Below are 18,799 nucleotides of genomic sequence, written 5' to 3'. Positions count from 1 at the left end.
CCAGCCTCATCTAAGGTATATACTGTATTTAATAATGGTTGTATTTTGAAAACTGATGACAAATCTGAAAGGCAGATAAAAAAATCAATATCTAGACAAAGATAATTTTCAGTAGGGGGGGTTGTATTTGCTGCAGTAGAGGGCCCCGATATATGACAGCCACGATGACATCAAAGGAGCAGAAGCACGCACACGCATCAGGAAAAGTAACCAGATTACCGTGGGTCATGTCATTTCCTGCACTCTGTTAGATAACATCCGCCATCGCAGTCTGCGTCTCCTTCCTCCTCACAATGTGTATCTAAGGCTGCTTTCACACCTCCGGTTTTAGCAGAGCCGGCCAATTCGGCTCTAAAACCTATGCAACGAATGCGGCGACAAAAGCGCATCCTTTGCATAAGTTTTTGACATGCGGCCCGTCCGTTTTTTGCCGCTTGCGGCAGGCTACTGAGCATTCGCAGTGGAAAAAAATGCAGGCGGCGGCCGGATGCGGTATTTGCCGCATGCGGCGTCCATAGGCATGCATTGCAAATCGCGCTGCATCGTCTGGATGCGGCGCGATGCGTTTTTTTTTTGCCGGACAAAAAACCGTGCCAGGCAACGTTCCATCCGGCTGCCGCATCGGCTAAATCTGCCGCATGCGGCAAAAACCGTAAGGAACGCAAGCCCATGCGGCACAATACGGCACTAATGTAAAGTCTATGCAAAAAAAACGCAACTGGCGGCAAAAAAAAGGGTTGCGTTTTTTCTGCAAAGCGCCGGATTGTGCCGCACAGGAAAAACCGGATGTGTGAAAGCAGCCTTATTAATCTATGAATATATCGGAGAGGCTACAGTCACACATCCGTGTGGTACCATCTAAATGAAACAAAGATTTTTTTTTCCAGGTATCATCCTTTTTTTCTTTTTAAAAATCCTAATAATTGGCTACTAGATACCGTAAAATGAGCAATAATAGAAGCATTAAGCAATATAGCTATAACACTATTTTTTTTTCTTCATTTCTTGAGAAATTCCTTAAAACAAGAAATAAAAAAGGGTTTTCTTTTAATTATGAAAAAATAATTTTTATCACTTATTTTTCTCCATAGAATACAGGGGTTCATCTCTTGCCTTTTTGAATGGTGGTTTGTAGAAGCCTGGCCCCATGGCCGAGGCACAGAAAGAGGTCTTCTGCTGCAGCAGGTTATCTTACAGGCAGACAAAAGGGGGCAGAGGAGATATGGATAAGCACTTGAAAGATCTTTATATACAGTGTGTAGTGTCCACCGCTATTAACTTGAGAACGGCGGCAGCTATAGGCATAAAAGTGGTGTCTAGGTATAGTAAAGTAGCCATGCGCTACACAATGAAACCACCTATAGCGGAATTAGCATTTTTATCTCGAAAACGGAACGAGAGAGAAAAAAAGTGAATTATAAAGTTGTAGGGCATCATCAATTCAATACGAATCAACAGCTTGCATACAGAAATGCTATCATTAGAACGTGTAAAACTCACAAGACTGCGGACGTGAAGCGATACCTCATGGAGACCTTCCTACAAGTCATTGGGTATGGTGGCTGTATGGAGTGGCCTCCACGCTCACCTGACCTGACCCCATTGGACTTTTCTGTGAAGTCACATCAAACAGCAGGTGTATGCGACCCCTCCACCAACATTGCAGGACCTACGACGATGTATCACAGATGCTTGTGCAAACGTGTCACCTACCATATTGCACAACATGCAGCTAGATACAGTATGCTGTCCAGAGTCCAGATGTGCATTGCAGTAGATGGTGGCCACTTTGAGCATCAAAATTAAATGAGCGCCATATGCGGGACCAGCATTCAATGTTTTGGGGGGGTTCATGAGTTTCATATCATAGCATTTCTGTATGCAAAGTGTCGATTCGTATTGAATTGATGATGCCCTACAATTTATTAATTCACTTTTTTACTCTCTCGTTTCATTTTTGAGATAAAAAATGCTAACTCCGTTGTTTTCCACCAGATGGCACTATAGGGGAGTTTCACTGCGTAGCGCATGGATACTTTACTATACCTAGACACCACTTCTTTGCCTATAGCTGCCGCCATTCTCAAGTTAATTGTGGTGGACAGGATATGGGTGGACACACTGTATAGTAGTTAGACACCCACACATTACACCTAAAGGAGCTTTTATCACGTCATCCTAAATCTATAGGTATTAATATGGACTTCATTCCCCCTTTGCACCTATAACAGCTCCTACTCTTCTGGAAAGGCTTGCTACAAGATTTCAGAGTATGTCTGGCGGAAATTTCGCTTAATCCTCCAGAAGAGCATTTGTCAGGTCAGATACTGCTGGTGGAGGAGAGGGTTGAGGCTCTGTGTGGGCCAGTCAAGATCTTCCATGCCAACCTCACCCAGCCTTGCTTTGTGCTCCGGGGTATCATCATGCAGGATTTGAAATTGTTCCCACAAAGTTTTATAATGTTTAAGTAGAAGGTAGACATGAGTGCATCAAGTTTAACCTATAGCCTAACATGTTCATCCAAAGCAAGGTAAAAAAACAAAAAAAACAAAACACCTCACGAGGCCGATGCCAGTTGCCCCATTTTAGTAGAAAAATTCCTTCCTGAATCCACAAACCGCAATCAGACTAGTTCCCTGGATCAACGTCTCATCACATAATCTACTGACCATTACATGTAATATTATATTGGAAGTATACAATTGTCCAGAATGTTTTGGTATGCTGAAGAATTAAGATTTCCCTTCACTGGAACTAAGGGGCCAAGGTCAACCCAAGAAAACCAATTCCACCGCCTCATCCTTCCGCCATCAAACTGACGTTTGCACAATGCAATCAGGCAGTTAATGTTTTCCTGGCATTTCCTAAACCCAGACTCATCCATCAGGCTACATGGAAAATAATATTGCAAGTCATCCGAATGAACCCACAATAAGAAAAAAGTTAGTAGACCATGGAGACAGCTGCACACTACTCCATTGAGTGAGAAAGGTCTTGAAAAATTGAAATCTTTGCCAGCTGTAAAAGAGGCAATTTCTTTATATTAGCTGTTCTACAAATAAATACATATTCATTATTATTAAGATGATACCAAAGTGCCAGATGGACACAATTCGCCACTCCACAAAACACGTTGCCACTGTTCATGGGTCCGGAGGTGTCGTGCATTCCACATCTCCATCCACTGGTTATCATTGTGCTTGGTGATATAAGGCACTTCAGCACCGAGCAACCTCGCAGTGTCTGGACTTTATTCAGTTCAGCATTTCACGGCTGAGTCTCTGTGGTTCCGGGAGCTTTTGAACATGGGATATTCTTTCATAAATGTTTGTAAGGGCAGACTGCATAGCTAGGTGCTGGATTTTTATTCACTTGTGGCAATGGAACTTAAACATGAATTCAATGATTAAGCGATGTGTCCCCACACTATTGTCCATATTGAGTATGTAAGAACTTGCTTTTTCTGTATATACTTTAAAAATAAAAAAAAAAAAAAAAAAAAAGCTTTCTGAAAACCCATTTCTCATGTGAAATTTTTTTTTTTTTTACTCAAAACCAGCACAGAACCTCGGTTGTTGCATCTGGAGATTATTGTTAGAAAAATTGACATCAAGTTCACAGCACTGAGGCCAAAGAGTGGGCTCACTGATTGCAGACAATGACAGACTCCGGAAACAGTAGTAGAGATTCAGACCTGACCTGGCTGGACCTGGGTAGGATGTGTAAAGGACAAGGTTTTTGTTTTTTTTAAACTGCAGCTCAGGTTTTCCAAAACCAGAAAATCCCTTTAATTTTATGGTGACTTCTAAGGTCTTCAAAACCAAATTTTACATGAAGTTAAAGGGAATCTGTCAGTTTTTTCATGCCTGAACAAAGACTACCACCTTCAGCAGCCCCTGTGTTCCATTTCATAAATGTGATTATCACGACTGCCCCTGTACATCTTCCAAAAACCTACTTAAATTCTCCAGTGCTCTACATATATCCGGACTTTCCAGTCTGATGGGCATCCTTGGTGCGATGTTTATCTTACCTCTCCACTGCTGATTGATGTGAATCTCACATCTGTGCAGAGACATCTCAGGCTCATGCATGCCCACTTATGTTTTACGCTCTGTTCTGCACTATTGCAGGCAAAGTGTGCATGGTCAATGTCTATGAGCAGGTGCTAGATTTTGCCCTGCGACATGGATGGCGCATGCGCACTTATGTTTTGGGTTCTGCCTGCAGCAGGGTAGAGGAAAGTGCACATGCGTGAGCTAGCAATGTCTCTGAAGATATGTGAGATTTCATTCGTCTATCTGGGTAACGCAGGAGACATCATCCCTGTCAATCAAAGTAAAATTTGTCCCCTCACTGGCACCTCAGAACCTTTCCCTATTTTTTGGCAGTGTGCACACCATACATCCTGACTTAATCAAAGCAAAAGGACGGAGATCAGTAGTGGAGAAAAGGGATAGATGCTGCACCAAGAACACCCATTGGACCAGACTATCCAGATTTACATAGAGAGTGGGAGAATTTAAGAAGGTTTTTGGGGTGTATACAGGGGGAGTCAGGGGATAATAAACACCTTTATGGAACACTGCACAGGCGCTGCTGAAGGTGCAGGTCTTTAGTCAGACAAGAAAAAAAAAAACTGATGACCAGATTCCTTTAAGGTCTAAAATTAATCATCACAGAACGAATTAATGAAAACAGTTCTCTCATTACAGAAAGCTAGGTTTTACTCTGGAACACTGTAGCCTTAAAAAAAAAAAAAAAAAAAAAAAAAAAAAAAAAAAGCTTTAAAAAAAATGAGGTCATTTCAGCTTAATTGATAGATCTCTCCCTATATGCAACCCTCGATCAAGCAGAAATGACCGGTAGAAAATGGAGGGGATCGCTCACTGAACATTACGGCCCAAGACGTGGTATTATTCAAAACTAGCATATTTATTAAAATGCTTCAGAGTAAAACCAATCTTTTTGTATCGAGTGCGCAAGTCTGGATTTCTTGCTGCCTGTGCTTTGGGGCAGCATGAAATGGATAAGAGGTTCCCTTTAAATGTAGATGCTCTTATGCCTTTAGTGTGTTAATGTAGTATCTTTTTTTGATGAACAGCCAGCAGCACAAAAAACATTACTCTTCAGCCTCATTCAGACATCTATAGAAAACGGTCCATATACAGACTGATGTCAGGAGATGGCGCGGGATTCCTGACCTGCACTTTGCAGTCTGTATATTCCTATCAGGCGGTCACAATTGGGTCAGGAGACCGTCAGCCAGTCCGTGCATCACGGTCTGAACACAGGGGTCTGAATGGGGCTTAAAAAGGGAAAAACCCAGTTAGTTCATTGCATTCTAATGAAACAGTACAAGGTTTAGTAAGGCAATAGAAGAAGGGATCTTTAATCTGGGCACAATTCATACAATACAAAAACTGTGTAAAAACCAGCGAATAAGACTGATGCAAAAAAAACGGCAGCAACAAGTGTGTACATGAAGCATATCAATACCTGCGATCGGGACAAGCAGTGAGAGCGGCAGTTCTATAAGTGAAGCACAGTACACATACATTATGCAGAATTAGGTCAATATTCCACTAGGGTTCTATCAGCACTGCACCATCCGGGCCCCTGTAATTCATGCACATTATTGTGGGGTCGGTTTTGAACATAGGTTAAAGCATTAGCGGGGACATTATTATACATAAGCTCCACGTGTACTAGGGAATTGTACAAAAGCTCCTACACTATATCATCAAAAACAATCCTGACATGAGCCGCTGTCCTCCAATAATAGAGCCGGGCTGCTGGTATTGAGCTCTATCATTGTTTGTAGGCTGCTGCTGAAAATGGCATTGTGTGAACAGACTCCTAGGCTTATGAAGCCTTAGACCGGCGTTACACGGTACGATCTATCGTGCGATCATACCCGCCCCCGTCGTTTGTGCGTCACGGGCAATTAGTCGTTAACCCCATGTCACACGCACTTACCTCCCGGACGACGTCGCTGTGGGGAACAAACATCCTCTTCCTGAAGGGGGAGGGACGTTCGGCGTCATAGCGACATCACACAGCGGCCGGCCAATAGAAGTGGAGGGGTGGAGATGAGCGGGACGTAACATCCCGTCCAACTCCTTCCTTCCGCATTGCCGGCGGGAAGCAGGTAAGCTGTGTTTGTCGTTCCCGGGGTGTCACACGGAGCGATGTGTGCTGCCTCGGGAACGACGAACAACCGGCGCACAGAAGGAGGAACAACATTATGAAAATGAACGACGTGTCAACGAGCAACGATAAGGTGAGTATTTTTGCTCGTTCACAGTCGTTCGGAGGTGTAACAGTACGATATCTCTAACTATGCCGGATGTGCGTCACAGAATCCGTGACCCCGACAACATATCGCCTGATATATCGTAGCGTGCGACGCCGGACTTCACCTCCTTGACTGAAAAGAAGATCGTAACATCTGTCTTCGTGCGTTTTTAGCCCTTCCAGCCATAGATTTTACTAAAAAACGCATGGGACAAAAACACACAAAAAATGCAAGCCTTTTATTGATGTATTTTCTGGCAGGTGCATTTTTCGGCCAGAAAGTGCATTTTTGTGTGACAACACAAAACTGCAGCGTGCACACATATCCTTACAAGAATACAATTGTGGATGACATTTTATGAAATTTCACCCAAAACAGATCTGTGTCCCATGTGCACATACATAAAGCGTAATTCACAAGCACTGGAATTGCTGCAGATTTTCTATCCAGATATTTGGGACCAAAAAAAAAAAAAAAAAAAAAAATCGCAAAGGAATACGGCAGTGATAAAAACGTACCGGGATTTAAATAAATCTCATCCGTGGGTCTGTGGAAATTTTGTACAGCGCAGTCAATCTATGGTGCAGACAGAGTTCAATGGGAAAGATCAAGAAAAAAAACAAAGCGCAGATTTTGCTATAAATGACATGTAGAAATATACATTTCTCCAATGTCTAAAAGTAAAAGAAAAAAAAATGTAATATAAAAATAAATAAATTTTTTCTTATAAGGTTAGATCATCAGGCTACATGTGATGACACGCCAGTTGGAGGACGATTAATCCCACAGGGTTGCGGTATACAGATTTTTATATTATACCCTCTGCAGTGGCAAATCTGCACAATTAGTGTGGAATTGCCATTGCAGCTTTTTTATCATCATTTGCTGAAAACACAATGCTTCATGGCCACTAACCCCCATAATCAACAGAACTTCATTTTTTTAATTCCCTTCTGAAGTTTTTTTTTTTTTTATTTTTTTTTTGTTACATATAAACCTTAGAAAATAGCTGCAATGTAACTCGGGCTCCTCAGATGAATCTAGAACAAATGAGAAGATTCACTTCATATCTAGGAATTAATCACCAGTAATCCTCAGACCCACGACTACTGGAGTAAGGCTGGGACCATACGGGGCACTAGTACAATGCTCGCATGAGACTTGGCTCGCGCTGGCAGCACAGCAGGAGCAGAGTGTCATGCGAGTGTGCCTGCGTCTGAGGTCCGACCCTGCGAGCGGACCTCAGCTGCGGGGGGTGGGCCGGCGATGCGGGGGGGGGGGCGGACCAGCACTACAGGGGGGCGGGCCGGCACGGAGGAGGGGAGGGAGGGATTTCTCTCCCTCTCTCCTCTGTAGCCGTCTATTGTGATTCCCGCTCTGCACGCGCGGTACACCTTTGTACCGCGAGTGCAGTGCGATTTTTCTCTCGCCTCATTCACTTGGATGGGTGCGAGAGAAAAAGAAAATTTTGTTTACTTACCGTAAATTCTTTTTCTTATAGTTCCGACATGGGAGACCCAAACCATGGGTGTATAGCTTCTGCCTCCGGAGGACACACAAAGTACTACACTCAAACGTGTAGCTCCTCCCTCCGGGCTATATACACCCCCTGGATGACAATCTAACCAGTTCAGTGCAAAAGCTGAAGGAGGACATCCACCCATAAGTAGAGATAGAGTTCCGGTCTTTCCGAGTTTTACTCTGTCTACTAACAACAGCCGGTGAAACACACGGAACAAAAAACTGCCAACAGGCAACAGGGAGGGTGCTGGGTCTCCCATGTCGGAACTATAAGAAAAAGAATTTACGGTAAGTAAACAAAATTCTCTTTTTCTTCATCGTTCCTTATGGGAGACCCAAACCATGGGACGTTCCAAAGCAGTCCATGGGTGGGAAATAAACCAAATTGAGAAGTAGGCAAAACCTAACTTCACAAATGGGCGACAGCCGCCTGAAGAATGCGTCTGCCCAAGCTCGCATCTGCCGAAGCATGAGCATGCACTTGGTAGTGCTTCGAAAAAGTGTGCAGACTGGACCACGTGGCAGCCTGACAAACCTGCTGAGCCGTAGCCTGGTGCCTGAAAGCCCAGGAGGCACCGACAGCTCTGGTCGAGTGCGCCGTAATCCCTGGCGGAGGAGGCACCTGAGAACACTGGTAGGCATCGGTGATAGCCGACCTGATCCAACGAGCTAGGGTCGGTTTAGAAGCAGCGAGACCCTTGCGCTGACCAGTGGTTAGCACAAAAAGTGAGGTGCATCGCCTAAAAACGGCGGTGCGTGACACAGATTCGGAGCGCCCGCACCAAATCTAAGGAATGCAACGCCTTCTCAAAGCGATGCACAGGGGCCGGCCAAAGAGAAGGCAATGAAATGTCCTGGTTAAGGTGGAAAGGAGACACCACCTTAGGGAGAAAGTCCGGAGTCGGACGAAGAACCACCTTGTGTTGGTGAAACACCAAAAAGGGGGATTCCGAAGAGAGCGCAGCCAAATCAGAAACTCTCCTGAGAGAAGTTATGGCTACTAGAAAAACAACTTTCTGTGAAAGTCTAAACAAAGGAACCTCCCTGAGAGGCTCAAAGGGGGGTTTCTGTAAGGCCGTGAGGACCAGATTAAGGTCCCAGGGATCCAAGGGCCGCCGGTAAGGAGGAATGATGTGAGATGCGCCCTGCATGAAGGTGCGCACCTGAGCCAGTCGGGCGATACGCCGCTGGAACAATACCGACAGAGCCGACACCTGTCCCTTGAGGGAATTGAGGGACAGTCCTAGCTGTAGACCGGACTGTAGAAAAGACAGGATGGTCGGCAAGGAGAACGGCCAAGGAGCATGGTCGGAAGAGCGACACCAGGACAGGAAAATCCTCCAAGTCCTGTGGTAAATCTTGGCCGAGGAAGACTTCCGAGCCTGAGTCATAGTGGAGATGACCTCAGAGGGAATGCCTGAAGCCGTCAGGATCCAGGACTCAAGAGCCACGCCGTCAATCTGAGAGCCGCAGAATTCTGGCGGAAGAACGGACCTTGAGAGAGAAGGTCTGGGCGGTCCGGGAGATGCCACGGCACCCCTACGGACAGACGGAGCAGGTCTGGGTACCAAGCTCGCCTGGGCCAGTCCGGAGCAATGATTATGACTCGACGGCCCTCCATTCTGATCTTGCGCAGAACCCTGGGCAAGAGAGCTAGAGGGGGAAACACATAGGCCAGACGGAACTGAGACCAATCTTGAACCAGTGCGTCCGCTGCGAAGGCTTGAGGATCGTGGGAGCGAGCCACGTAAACGGGAACCTTGTTGTTGTGCCGGGATGCCATTAGATCCACTTCCGGAGTGCCCCACTTGCGGCAGATTGATCTGAACACTGACGGATGCAGGGCCCACTCACCGCTGTCCGCGGTTTGACGGCTGAGATAATCGGTCTTCCAGTTTTCCACGCCTGGGATGTTGACTGCAGATATGGTGGACTTGGAGTCCTCCGTCCACTGGAGGATTCGTTGAACCTCCAACATCGCCAGACGGCTGTGAGTCCGGCCCTGGTGATTGATGTAGGCAACCGCTGTCGCGTTGTCCGACTGAACTCGAATGTGCCTGCCCGCCAACAGGTGGTGAAAGGCTAGGAGAGCTAGAAACACAGCTCTGATCTCCAGCACATTGATCGAGAGGGCTGATTCGGACGGAGTCCAAGTGCCCTGTGCTCGGTGATGGAGAAATACTGCTCCCCAACCGGAGAGGCTGGCATCCGTGGTGAGGATCACCCAGGACGGAGTCAGGAAGGAGCGTCCCTGTGACAGAGAGAGGGGCCGAAGCCACCACTGAAGGGAGCTCCTGGTCTGTGACGACAGAGCCACCAGCCTGTGCAAGGAAGAGATCCGCTTGTCCCAACAGCGGAGAATGTCCAGCTGCAGGGGACGCAGATGGAACTGGGCAAAGGGAACCGCTTCCATTGACGCCACCATCTGACCTAGCACCTGCATGAGGTGTCTGATGGAATGACAGCGGTGCCTCAGCAGAGAGCGCACCGCCAGACGAAGGGACTGCTGTTTGACTAAGGGCAACTTGACAAGTGCCGGCAGAGTCTCGAATTGCATCCCTAGGTACATAAGCACCTGGGTCAGGGTCAGAGTGGACTTGGGCAGGTTGACAAGCCACCCGAACTGAACGAGCGTGGCGAGAGTGAGTGAGACACTCCGCTGGCAGTCTGCACTGGATGAGGCCTTGACTAGAAGGTCGTCCAGGTAAGGAATCACTGCCAACCCCTGGAGGTGCAGAACCGCAACCACTGCTGCCATTACCTTGATGAATACTCGAGGGGCCGTGGCTAAGCTGCAGGGGAGAGCCACGAATTGGAAATGTTCCTCTCCGATTGCAAAGTGTAGCCAACGCTGGTGTGAAACCGCAATAGGCACATGCAGATAGGCATCTCTGATGTCGATGGATGCCAGAAAATCTCCTTGGGTCATTGAGGCAATGACCGATCTCAGAGATTCCATGCGAAAGTGCCGCACCTGAACATGCTTGTTGAGAAGCTTGAGATCCAGGATGGGCCGGAAGGAACCGTCCTTCTTGGGGACTAGAAAGAGGTTTGAGTAGAAACCGCTGAACCGTTCTCGGGCGGGAACCGGAACAATTACACCGTTGGCCTGCAGGGATGCCACGGCCTGAGAGAAGGCGGCGGCTTTGGAGCAGGGGGGGGTGGACAGAAAAAATCTGTTTGGCGGGCTGGAAGAAAATTCTATCCTGTAGCCGTGGGAGATGATATCTCGCACCCACTGATCGGAGACGTGTTGAAACCACACGTCGCCAAAGTGGGAGAGCCTGCCACCGACCAAGGACGTTGCTGGCGCAGCCAGATAGTCAAGAGGAGGCTGCCTTAGTGGCAGCGGCTCCTCCGGTCTTTTGAGGACGCGGCTTCGCGCGCCAGTTGGGTTTACGATCCTTGGCTGCGGTAGTGGACGAGGTCGAGGGCTTAGAGGATGACCAGTTAGAGGAACGAAAGGAACGAAACCTCGATTGGTTCCTGCCCTGGACAGGTTTCCTGGTTTTAGTTTGTGGCAAGGAAGTACTCTTCCCGCCAGTAGCTTCCTTAATTATTTCATCCAGTTGTTCACCAAACAGCCGGGACCCAGCAAAAGGGAGACTCGCAAGGTACTTCTTAGAGGAAGCGTCTGCTTTCCACTCTCGAAGCCACAAGATCCTGCGGATCGCGAGGGAGTTAGCGGAGGCCACCGCCGTGCGGTGAGAAGCCTCCAGGATGGCAGACATGGCGTAGGATGAAAAAGCCGAAGCTTGAGAAGTTAAGGCATCCATGTCAGGCATAGAGTCCCTGGTGAGGGAATGTATCTCCGCCAGAGAGGCAGAGACTGCCTTAAGAGCCCACACTGCCGCAAAAGACGGGGAGAAAGAGGCTCCTACCGCCTCATATACAGACTTGGCCAGAAGGTCAACCTGGCGGTCAGTGGGATCCCTAAGAGAAGTGCCATCAGCCACAGCTATGACTGTGCGGGCTGAGATTCTGGACACCGGAGGGTCTACCTTTGGAGACTGGGCCCATTCCTTAACCACCTCTGGTGGAAAAGGAAAACGGTCATCAGAACTACGCTTCGGAAAACGTTTGTCAGGACAGGCCCTGGGCTTGGTAACAGTGGTCTGAAAGCTGGAGTGGTTAAAAAACATACTCCTAGCTCTCTTAGGTGAGAAACTGGTGTATCTCTACCAGAGAGGCTTGTTCCTCTGACTCTGGTGGGTTGAGGTTCAGTACGGAGTTAATGGACGCAATCAAGTCACTAACATCCGCATCACCCTCAGACAAGTCAATGGGGTACATAGAGGTAGCGTCTGAGCCCACAGTAAACGAATCCTCCTCGCCCTGCACCTCGGCTCGTGAATCAGAGCCGTGGGACGAGGAAGGAGAAGGGTCCCTGCGTCTCCGTTTAGGGGGACGGGATCCTAGGACATGCTCTGAGAGGTCTGCAGAGCTCGGAGCAGCAGAGGCACCCTGAGAAGAGGGCTGATGCATGGTCAGCAGTGTCTGGGACAGCTGCCCCATGGAGTCGGCAAAAGACTGGGAAATAGCTTTGGAAAAGGATGCTACCCAAGCCGGGGGTTCAGCCACCGGGGCCGGAGCAGCCGGAGGTACCCCTGAGGAGGCTCCAGGCTGAGACACAACCATGTTAGCACAGGCATCACAATGTGGGTATGTGCTTGGCTCTGGCAGAATGAGCTTACATGCAGTGCATATAGCGTACAGGTTTGCAGCCTTGCTCCGGGTGACAGACATGCTGCTGAGGTGGAAGCTCTGCAGTAAGAATACACTCGTATAGAATGTCCTGAGAGTGTATAATAAAGCCCACAACCAGAGGTTGTGGCTTACCAGACCGCTCTCTGTGTGCCCTCCGGATTCCACAGCTCGGACCCCCAGTAAAGCGTCAGCCTTCCTAGAAAGCAGCAGGTTCAGCAGCCAGCGCCGATCAGTGTGATAAACGCTGAGAAAATGGCGCTGGGAGGAGGAGGGGGGGCGGAGATTAGCCCAAGAGCGGGAAACCGGAGGGCTAAGGAGAGATGCAGGGGAGGGAAACATCTCCTCAGAGAGGAGTGTCCTCCCCTCTGCTGGATGGCCGGTGGGCGGCGCCACTCTATTCCCCTGCATGAATGACATGCAGAGGAAGATGAAACCGAAACTAGGCCCAAACAGAAGCCGGGGCCTAGATTTTAACATACGGCCGACGAGCAGGCACCTTCGGCGCGGTTCTCAGGGGAAACCCCCAGAACCGGCCGGAATTTACAGTAAAGATAAAAAACATACTTTCCCCCTAATAAAAGTACCCGGGACCCCTGAAAAACGTCTCAATACTTAGCTTTTGAGACGCAGGGCCAGTCCCTGAGGGGGGGTTAAACGCTCCTTTCAGCAGGAACCAGACAGGGCTGCGGATGGAGACCGGTCTCCTGCAAGCAGAGAGGACCGTGACGGCTCCCACTTCAACCCAGAGCCTCTCAGAGGATGTGAAGGAGCGCGGCATGTGAAGGCTCCAGCCTTGTAAAGTCAACCTTAACAACACCGCCGACACAGTGGGGTGAGAAGGGACATGCCGGGAGTCCAGACTGGACCCGCTTTTCTTCCAAATCTTTAAAATCAAAATAAAAATGAAAAAATCAGAGAATGCATGTGTGTGTGTGACCTCCTGAACACAAAGCATTGAACTGGTTAGATTGTCATCCAGGGGGTGTATATAGCCTGGAGGGAGGAGCTACACGTTTGAGTGTAGTACTTTGTGTGTCCTCCGGAGGCAGAAGCTATACACCCATGGTTTGGGTCTCCCATAAGGAACGATGAAGAAAAGGGTCTCGCCTTACAATCGCAGCATGCTGCGATTGTTTTCTCGGTCCGATTAGGCCTGAGAAAATAATCGCTCATCTGTGCTGACACACAGGCTAGAATTGGTCCGAGGGGAATGCGATGTTTTATCGCACTCCACTCACACAGATTTTCTCGCCGTGTGGCTTAGGCCTAAAAGTATTCATGGTGCAAGGGGCACTAATATTTTACCATTTTACTCTTTCATGACAAAAAAAGGGAAAAAACACACTATGAATTGAACATGGACTTAAAGAGGTCTCCGATGTGAAGCACTATAACTGGGAATGATATGTTTTATGGTCGGTCTACCTTCCCCTTATTGAACTGCAATTATTCATCCTTAAAGTGTAACCGTCGTTTTAACTTTTATGTCATAAATCACAAGCACACATGTAAATAAAAAACATTGTAATGTATCTTATTAAGGAAATCTGATTCTCTCTCCTCCTGGATTGATCTTTCACTCTTAATTCATGGGTGAAATCTGTAAATTCTGCATTCATTAGAGAGATGTTTGCATTACTGTAATAGATGACAGTTGGTGCTTATAAAATTCTATGGAGAGTGACGGCGCTGGAGGCAGCCATAGACATCATGCTGCATTCTCCTGCACAGAGTTACAATTTTTAGCACCAACTGTCATCTCAGAAATGGGACAGTCTGTATTCACTAAAAACATTTTACCTGTGAATAAAAATTCTGAAAATGAATGAACAGCCCTGGAGGTGAAATAAGCAGATCTCTTTTATAGGAGAATATTACAAAATGTCTTATTTTCACTCTAACCATTGATTTATGGAGGGGGGTGATTTAAAACAAAAAGTTACTCTTTAAGGGACACTTTTAACCCCTTAGTAACCATGCCAAATTTTTCAAATCTCACCTGGGTCACTTTGTGGCAACATCTGCAATGTTTCAATGTATCCCAGGCATTGAATTTTAGGATAGTGGTAAATTTAGGTTAATATGTTTTGCATATAAAAATATCAAACATTTGACAAAAAAAAAAAAAGCAATTTTCAAAACTTTTTATGTGTATATATTTATCCAGATAGTCACACCACACAAAAATAGTTAATACATAACATTATTTACCTCATGTCTGCTTTACATCAGCCCCATTCGTCAAATGTCTTTTTGTTAGAATGTTAGAAAGTTTATTAATTTAGCAGCAACTTTTCAAGGAAGTATACAAAACCTTTTTTTTTCCCCTTTTTGAAGGGACCTATTCAGTTTTGAAATGACTTTGTGGGAACTACAATTTGGAAAACCCTCAAAAGTGATACCATTCTAATAATCGCACCCCTCTACATATTCAAAACTGCCATTAGGTAGATGATAAAACCTTTACAAAAAAAACCCTCACCAAATACTCAATGTGTGCACGTGGCATTAAAGTCCTGCCAACACTCTTCACTGTGTGCGGGGGAGGAAGGCAAAAGTCACATGTTTACTCTGAGTTCTCGGAAAAAAAAATAGTATTTTACTTAAAAAAAACAAAACAAAACAAAACAAAAAAAAAAAAAAAGTTTGGTATCGTGTTAGCCAGTTGAAATACGAGATTTGGAGACTACTTGGGTCTTTTCATCAAAGAGACCCAAATCGTCTCAAAATCTCACTTTGTAACATAACTTATTTTTGTTAGCCATTAAAAGGTATCAGAACTACACTATTGTGAGCAATCAATCACTTTACTTAAAATACAAAATCATCTTCTCTGTTATGCTGCCAGACAGGATTAACTTCAATATAGTGAGGCCTGAAATGTGGCACAATTACATTTAGACACCTTACAAAAGTCTCGAAATTAAAGATTTTCTAGGCAAACTGTTCACTATACAAAAATAGGAAAGAAGCTGCATATAAGAAGAAGGATCATAATACAATCAAGTCGTTCAATCAGAAAACATTACAATATGAAGAAAAATAAAAACAACATGAGTAGCAGATGGATACTTGGCCTCCTGTGTACGATTCTCTTCATTGCGTCATTAAAAGTGAAACACAATGTAATCAAGAAGACAACAGGCACCAAGGTAGAAATGCTATCTAGAATAAAATACTTATTTTATCAAAATATTTGTATAAAAACAATTATATATAAATATAAACCGTACCCCACATCATACTGGTCACTCATTAGGACAAGGAATGTCACCATAGCAGCAGGGAGCTTCATTTACAAAATAATTTAATTATTGGATTATAACACAGTAAGACAACTGCTGGTTACGCCATCACATCCATGCGGCTCGGACATTGCTCGACTTTGTAGGTCTGAGTAGAGCTGTGCTGTTTCCCATGCGGCTATTTCGACTGCTGGCACTTGACACCCGGGAGATGCCACCTTAAAATAAAAAAAATACAGATATTCTAGTAAAAAGGTAGATTTTTGGTACTCACCATAAAATCTGTTTCACGCTAGTCTTCATTGGGGGCCACAGAACCCTGGGTTAGTCTGCTGCCAACCTGACGCCGACATAGAGCTAAAAATTAGTTCCTCCCCAGCAGACTATACCTCGCCTGCCGGCATCTGGCCTCCTCAATTTAGTGAGAAAGCAGTACGAGAAGCAAAAAAAATAAAAAATAAGAAATGTAAAAAAGAAAAACATAATACATGCCGAAATGGGCAAAGGGGTGGGAGCTGTGTCCCCCAATGAAGACTAACGAGAAACAGATTTTACGGCCAGTACCAAAAATCTACGTTTCTCGCTCCATAGGGGACACAAATCCCTGGGACATCCAAAAGCGGTCCCTGGGGCGGGAAAGGACAAAAATGATAAATATTCTGTTAATATCACAGAACTTACTAGTGTAGCTCAAGCGGAAGGTTGATTAACTGCCACCTGCAAAATCTTCCTGCCCAAAATTGCATCAGGTGAAGCAAAGGTATGTAAAATTTGGAAAAGGTATGTAGTGATGGCCAGGTAAGCCACCTTACAGAACTGCAGATCAGGGGGCTGATGAGAAGCCGCCCAGGATGCCACCACTGCTCTTGTAGAATGGGTCTTGATGTTAAGCATGAACAATGGTTATCTTAATCCAGCAAAAGATAGCCGCTTTGGAAGCAGCTTGACCCCTGTAGAGCCCATTTGAAAGAACAAATGAGGAATCAGTCCGCCTAAAAGGGGACTGTGGCAGACAAATACCATACAGCACTAACCATATCCAGACTGGGTAGTCTTTTTATTTTTTTATCAGATGAGATGGAGAAGGGTAAAAAGATGGCAAGACAACATCCTTAAATATGGAAAGCAGAAACAGCATTGGGGAGGAAAGTCTGAATCAGCCTCAAAACACCTTGTCTTGACCATGAACAAGGTAAGGGGAACGGCAGGAGAGTGGCGCTAATTCGAAAACCCCTCTAATGGAAGTGATGGCTATAAGAAAAAACACCTTTTGACCCTGTAAAAGCATCAGGATCTCCCTGATAGTCTCGAAGGAAGGAGCCTGAAGCACCGCTAAAATTAAATTAAGGTCCCAGAATTCTAGGGATGGCCAGTAAGGAGGCCTGATAAGCGTCACTCCCTGAAGAAAAGTCCTGATCTGTCATTCCACGGCCAAATAGAGTAGAGACGGCAAGGAAAAAAAAGACATTGGGGAAACAAACTTAAATTTGCACCAGCGAAAGAAAGCCTTCCAAGTGCAATGGTAATCACGATGTGAAGAGGCCTTTCTTGCACTAATCATGGACGGGATATAACTGGCTCAGAGGTCAGACTTTCTCAGAACCGAAGCTTCAATAGCCATGCCGTTAAAGCAAGTGGCTGTAAATTATGATGATAAAAACAGACCCAGAGACGAAAGAGGCCACAGGCAATAGTAGAATGATGATGTCCAAATACAAAAACATCAGCAGCCAATCTGGAGCCACCAGGATCACTTGAAGCCCTTCTACTCTGACCTCTTGAGAATCCTGGGCAGAAGAGAAAGAGGTGGGAAGAGATCATACCCAAAAAGGGGAGACACCTAATGTTAACTAGTGTGGATTTTGTCCGATTGACAACCCACCTGAATTGGTCCAGAGTGTATAAAACAACCAACTCTCAAAATTTTGAGCCTGGCTGGGAACTTTGACAAGAATGTCATCTAGATAGGGTATTACCACTATACCTCAGGAACAGAAGAGGGCCATAACTGGCAACAAACCTTGGTAAAAACACTGGGCGCTGAGGCCAACCCCACAAGTAGAGCCGTGGAATCCTCAACGATCGCAAAGCACCGGTAATGCTGTAGAGCCGGGAATATCAGCATTAGCAAGTAAGCATCTTAAATTTCTATTGATGACAGACTCTCGACGGTCTCCATTGATGTGATAATGTGATAATAGAGCCAAGTGACTCCACCCCAAAGTGCTTTGTTTGCACCCACTTGATTAGACCCCTTATATCCAGAAGGGGTTACAGTTAGCTGCCTTTCTTGGGGTATAATGAAAAGGTTTGAATAAAAAAAAAAAAACCTGAAACTTTCTGAAGGGGAACTCTTACAACTACTGTTGCCTGAAGCAGGGCAGCAATAACCTCATAAAACTCTGGTCTTACACTGGAAGAAGTTGGGGGACGGGACCTGAAAAATTAGTCTCACGGAACGTCTGACAACTCTATTCTGCTGCCTGAGGAGATGACTTCTCTGACCCAAAGATCGCTGATCAACCAAAACTATGCTCACTGAACACGAAGAAAACAACCATCCACCCCGGGAAGGATCCCCAAGTTGGGGCTGCCCATCATGCTTAAACCTCCCTGTTGCCTCAAAGGCCAAATGGTTTGCCTTTGGGCCCGAAGGAAAGTCCTGCAGGCACTGGTCTAAAGGGGGCTCTTATAACTCCTTGAAATACACAGGGTTTGCTCTGGTGAGCATGTACCGCTGGAATGGGGCCATTGGCGAAAGCTCCATACTTTATAAAACGCCTTGCTAGAGGCAGAAAAGTACTTTCACCACCCGTGGCACCCATAATAACTTTAAACCAAACAAACATGACCCCTGAAAAGGAAGTTTGGTGAAAAACTTCTTTGAAGCTAGATTAGTCCTCCACACCATGAGGCACAACAGGCAGTGGATAGCTGTAAAATAACTAGCAGCCCGAGTGGAGCACTCAGCTGCATCCAAAGATGCAGAACATAAATGTTTAGCCGCCTGAGCCTCTGCTCTGCTATA

The 18,799-nt window shown here is 46.0% G+C and overlaps 1 protein-coding gene across 4 annotated transcripts in view; it reads right to left on the bottom strand.

The window, feature by feature from the left end:
* Positions 1 to 13,588: 13,588 nt before the first annotated feature.
* The window catches only part of CFAP97 (cilia and flagella associated protein 97), an 86,548-nt gene continuing 81,337 nt past the window's right edge, over positions 13,589 to 18,799 (bottom strand). For all 4 annotated transcript variants that reach the window (XM_075334612.1, XM_075334595.1, XM_075334606.1 and 1 more), the window contains exon 6: positions 13,589 to 15,989. In XM_075334612.1, coding sequence (XP_075190727.1) covers positions 15,880 to 15,989 — 110 coding nt within the window. In that variant the 3' untranslated portion in view covers positions 13,589 to 15,879. The remainder of the gene's footprint in view (positions 15,990 to 18,799) is intronic.

Source organism: Anomaloglossus baeobatrachus, chromosome 1 (genome assembly GCF_048569485.1).
Source record: "Anomaloglossus baeobatrachus isolate aAnoBae1 chromosome 1, aAnoBae1.hap1, whole genome shotgun sequence".
NCBI classification, from domain to species: domain Eukaryota; kingdom Metazoa; phylum Chordata; class Amphibia; order Anura; family Aromobatidae; genus Anomaloglossus; species Anomaloglossus baeobatrachus.
This window is presented reverse-complemented; position numbering and strand designations above follow the sequence as displayed.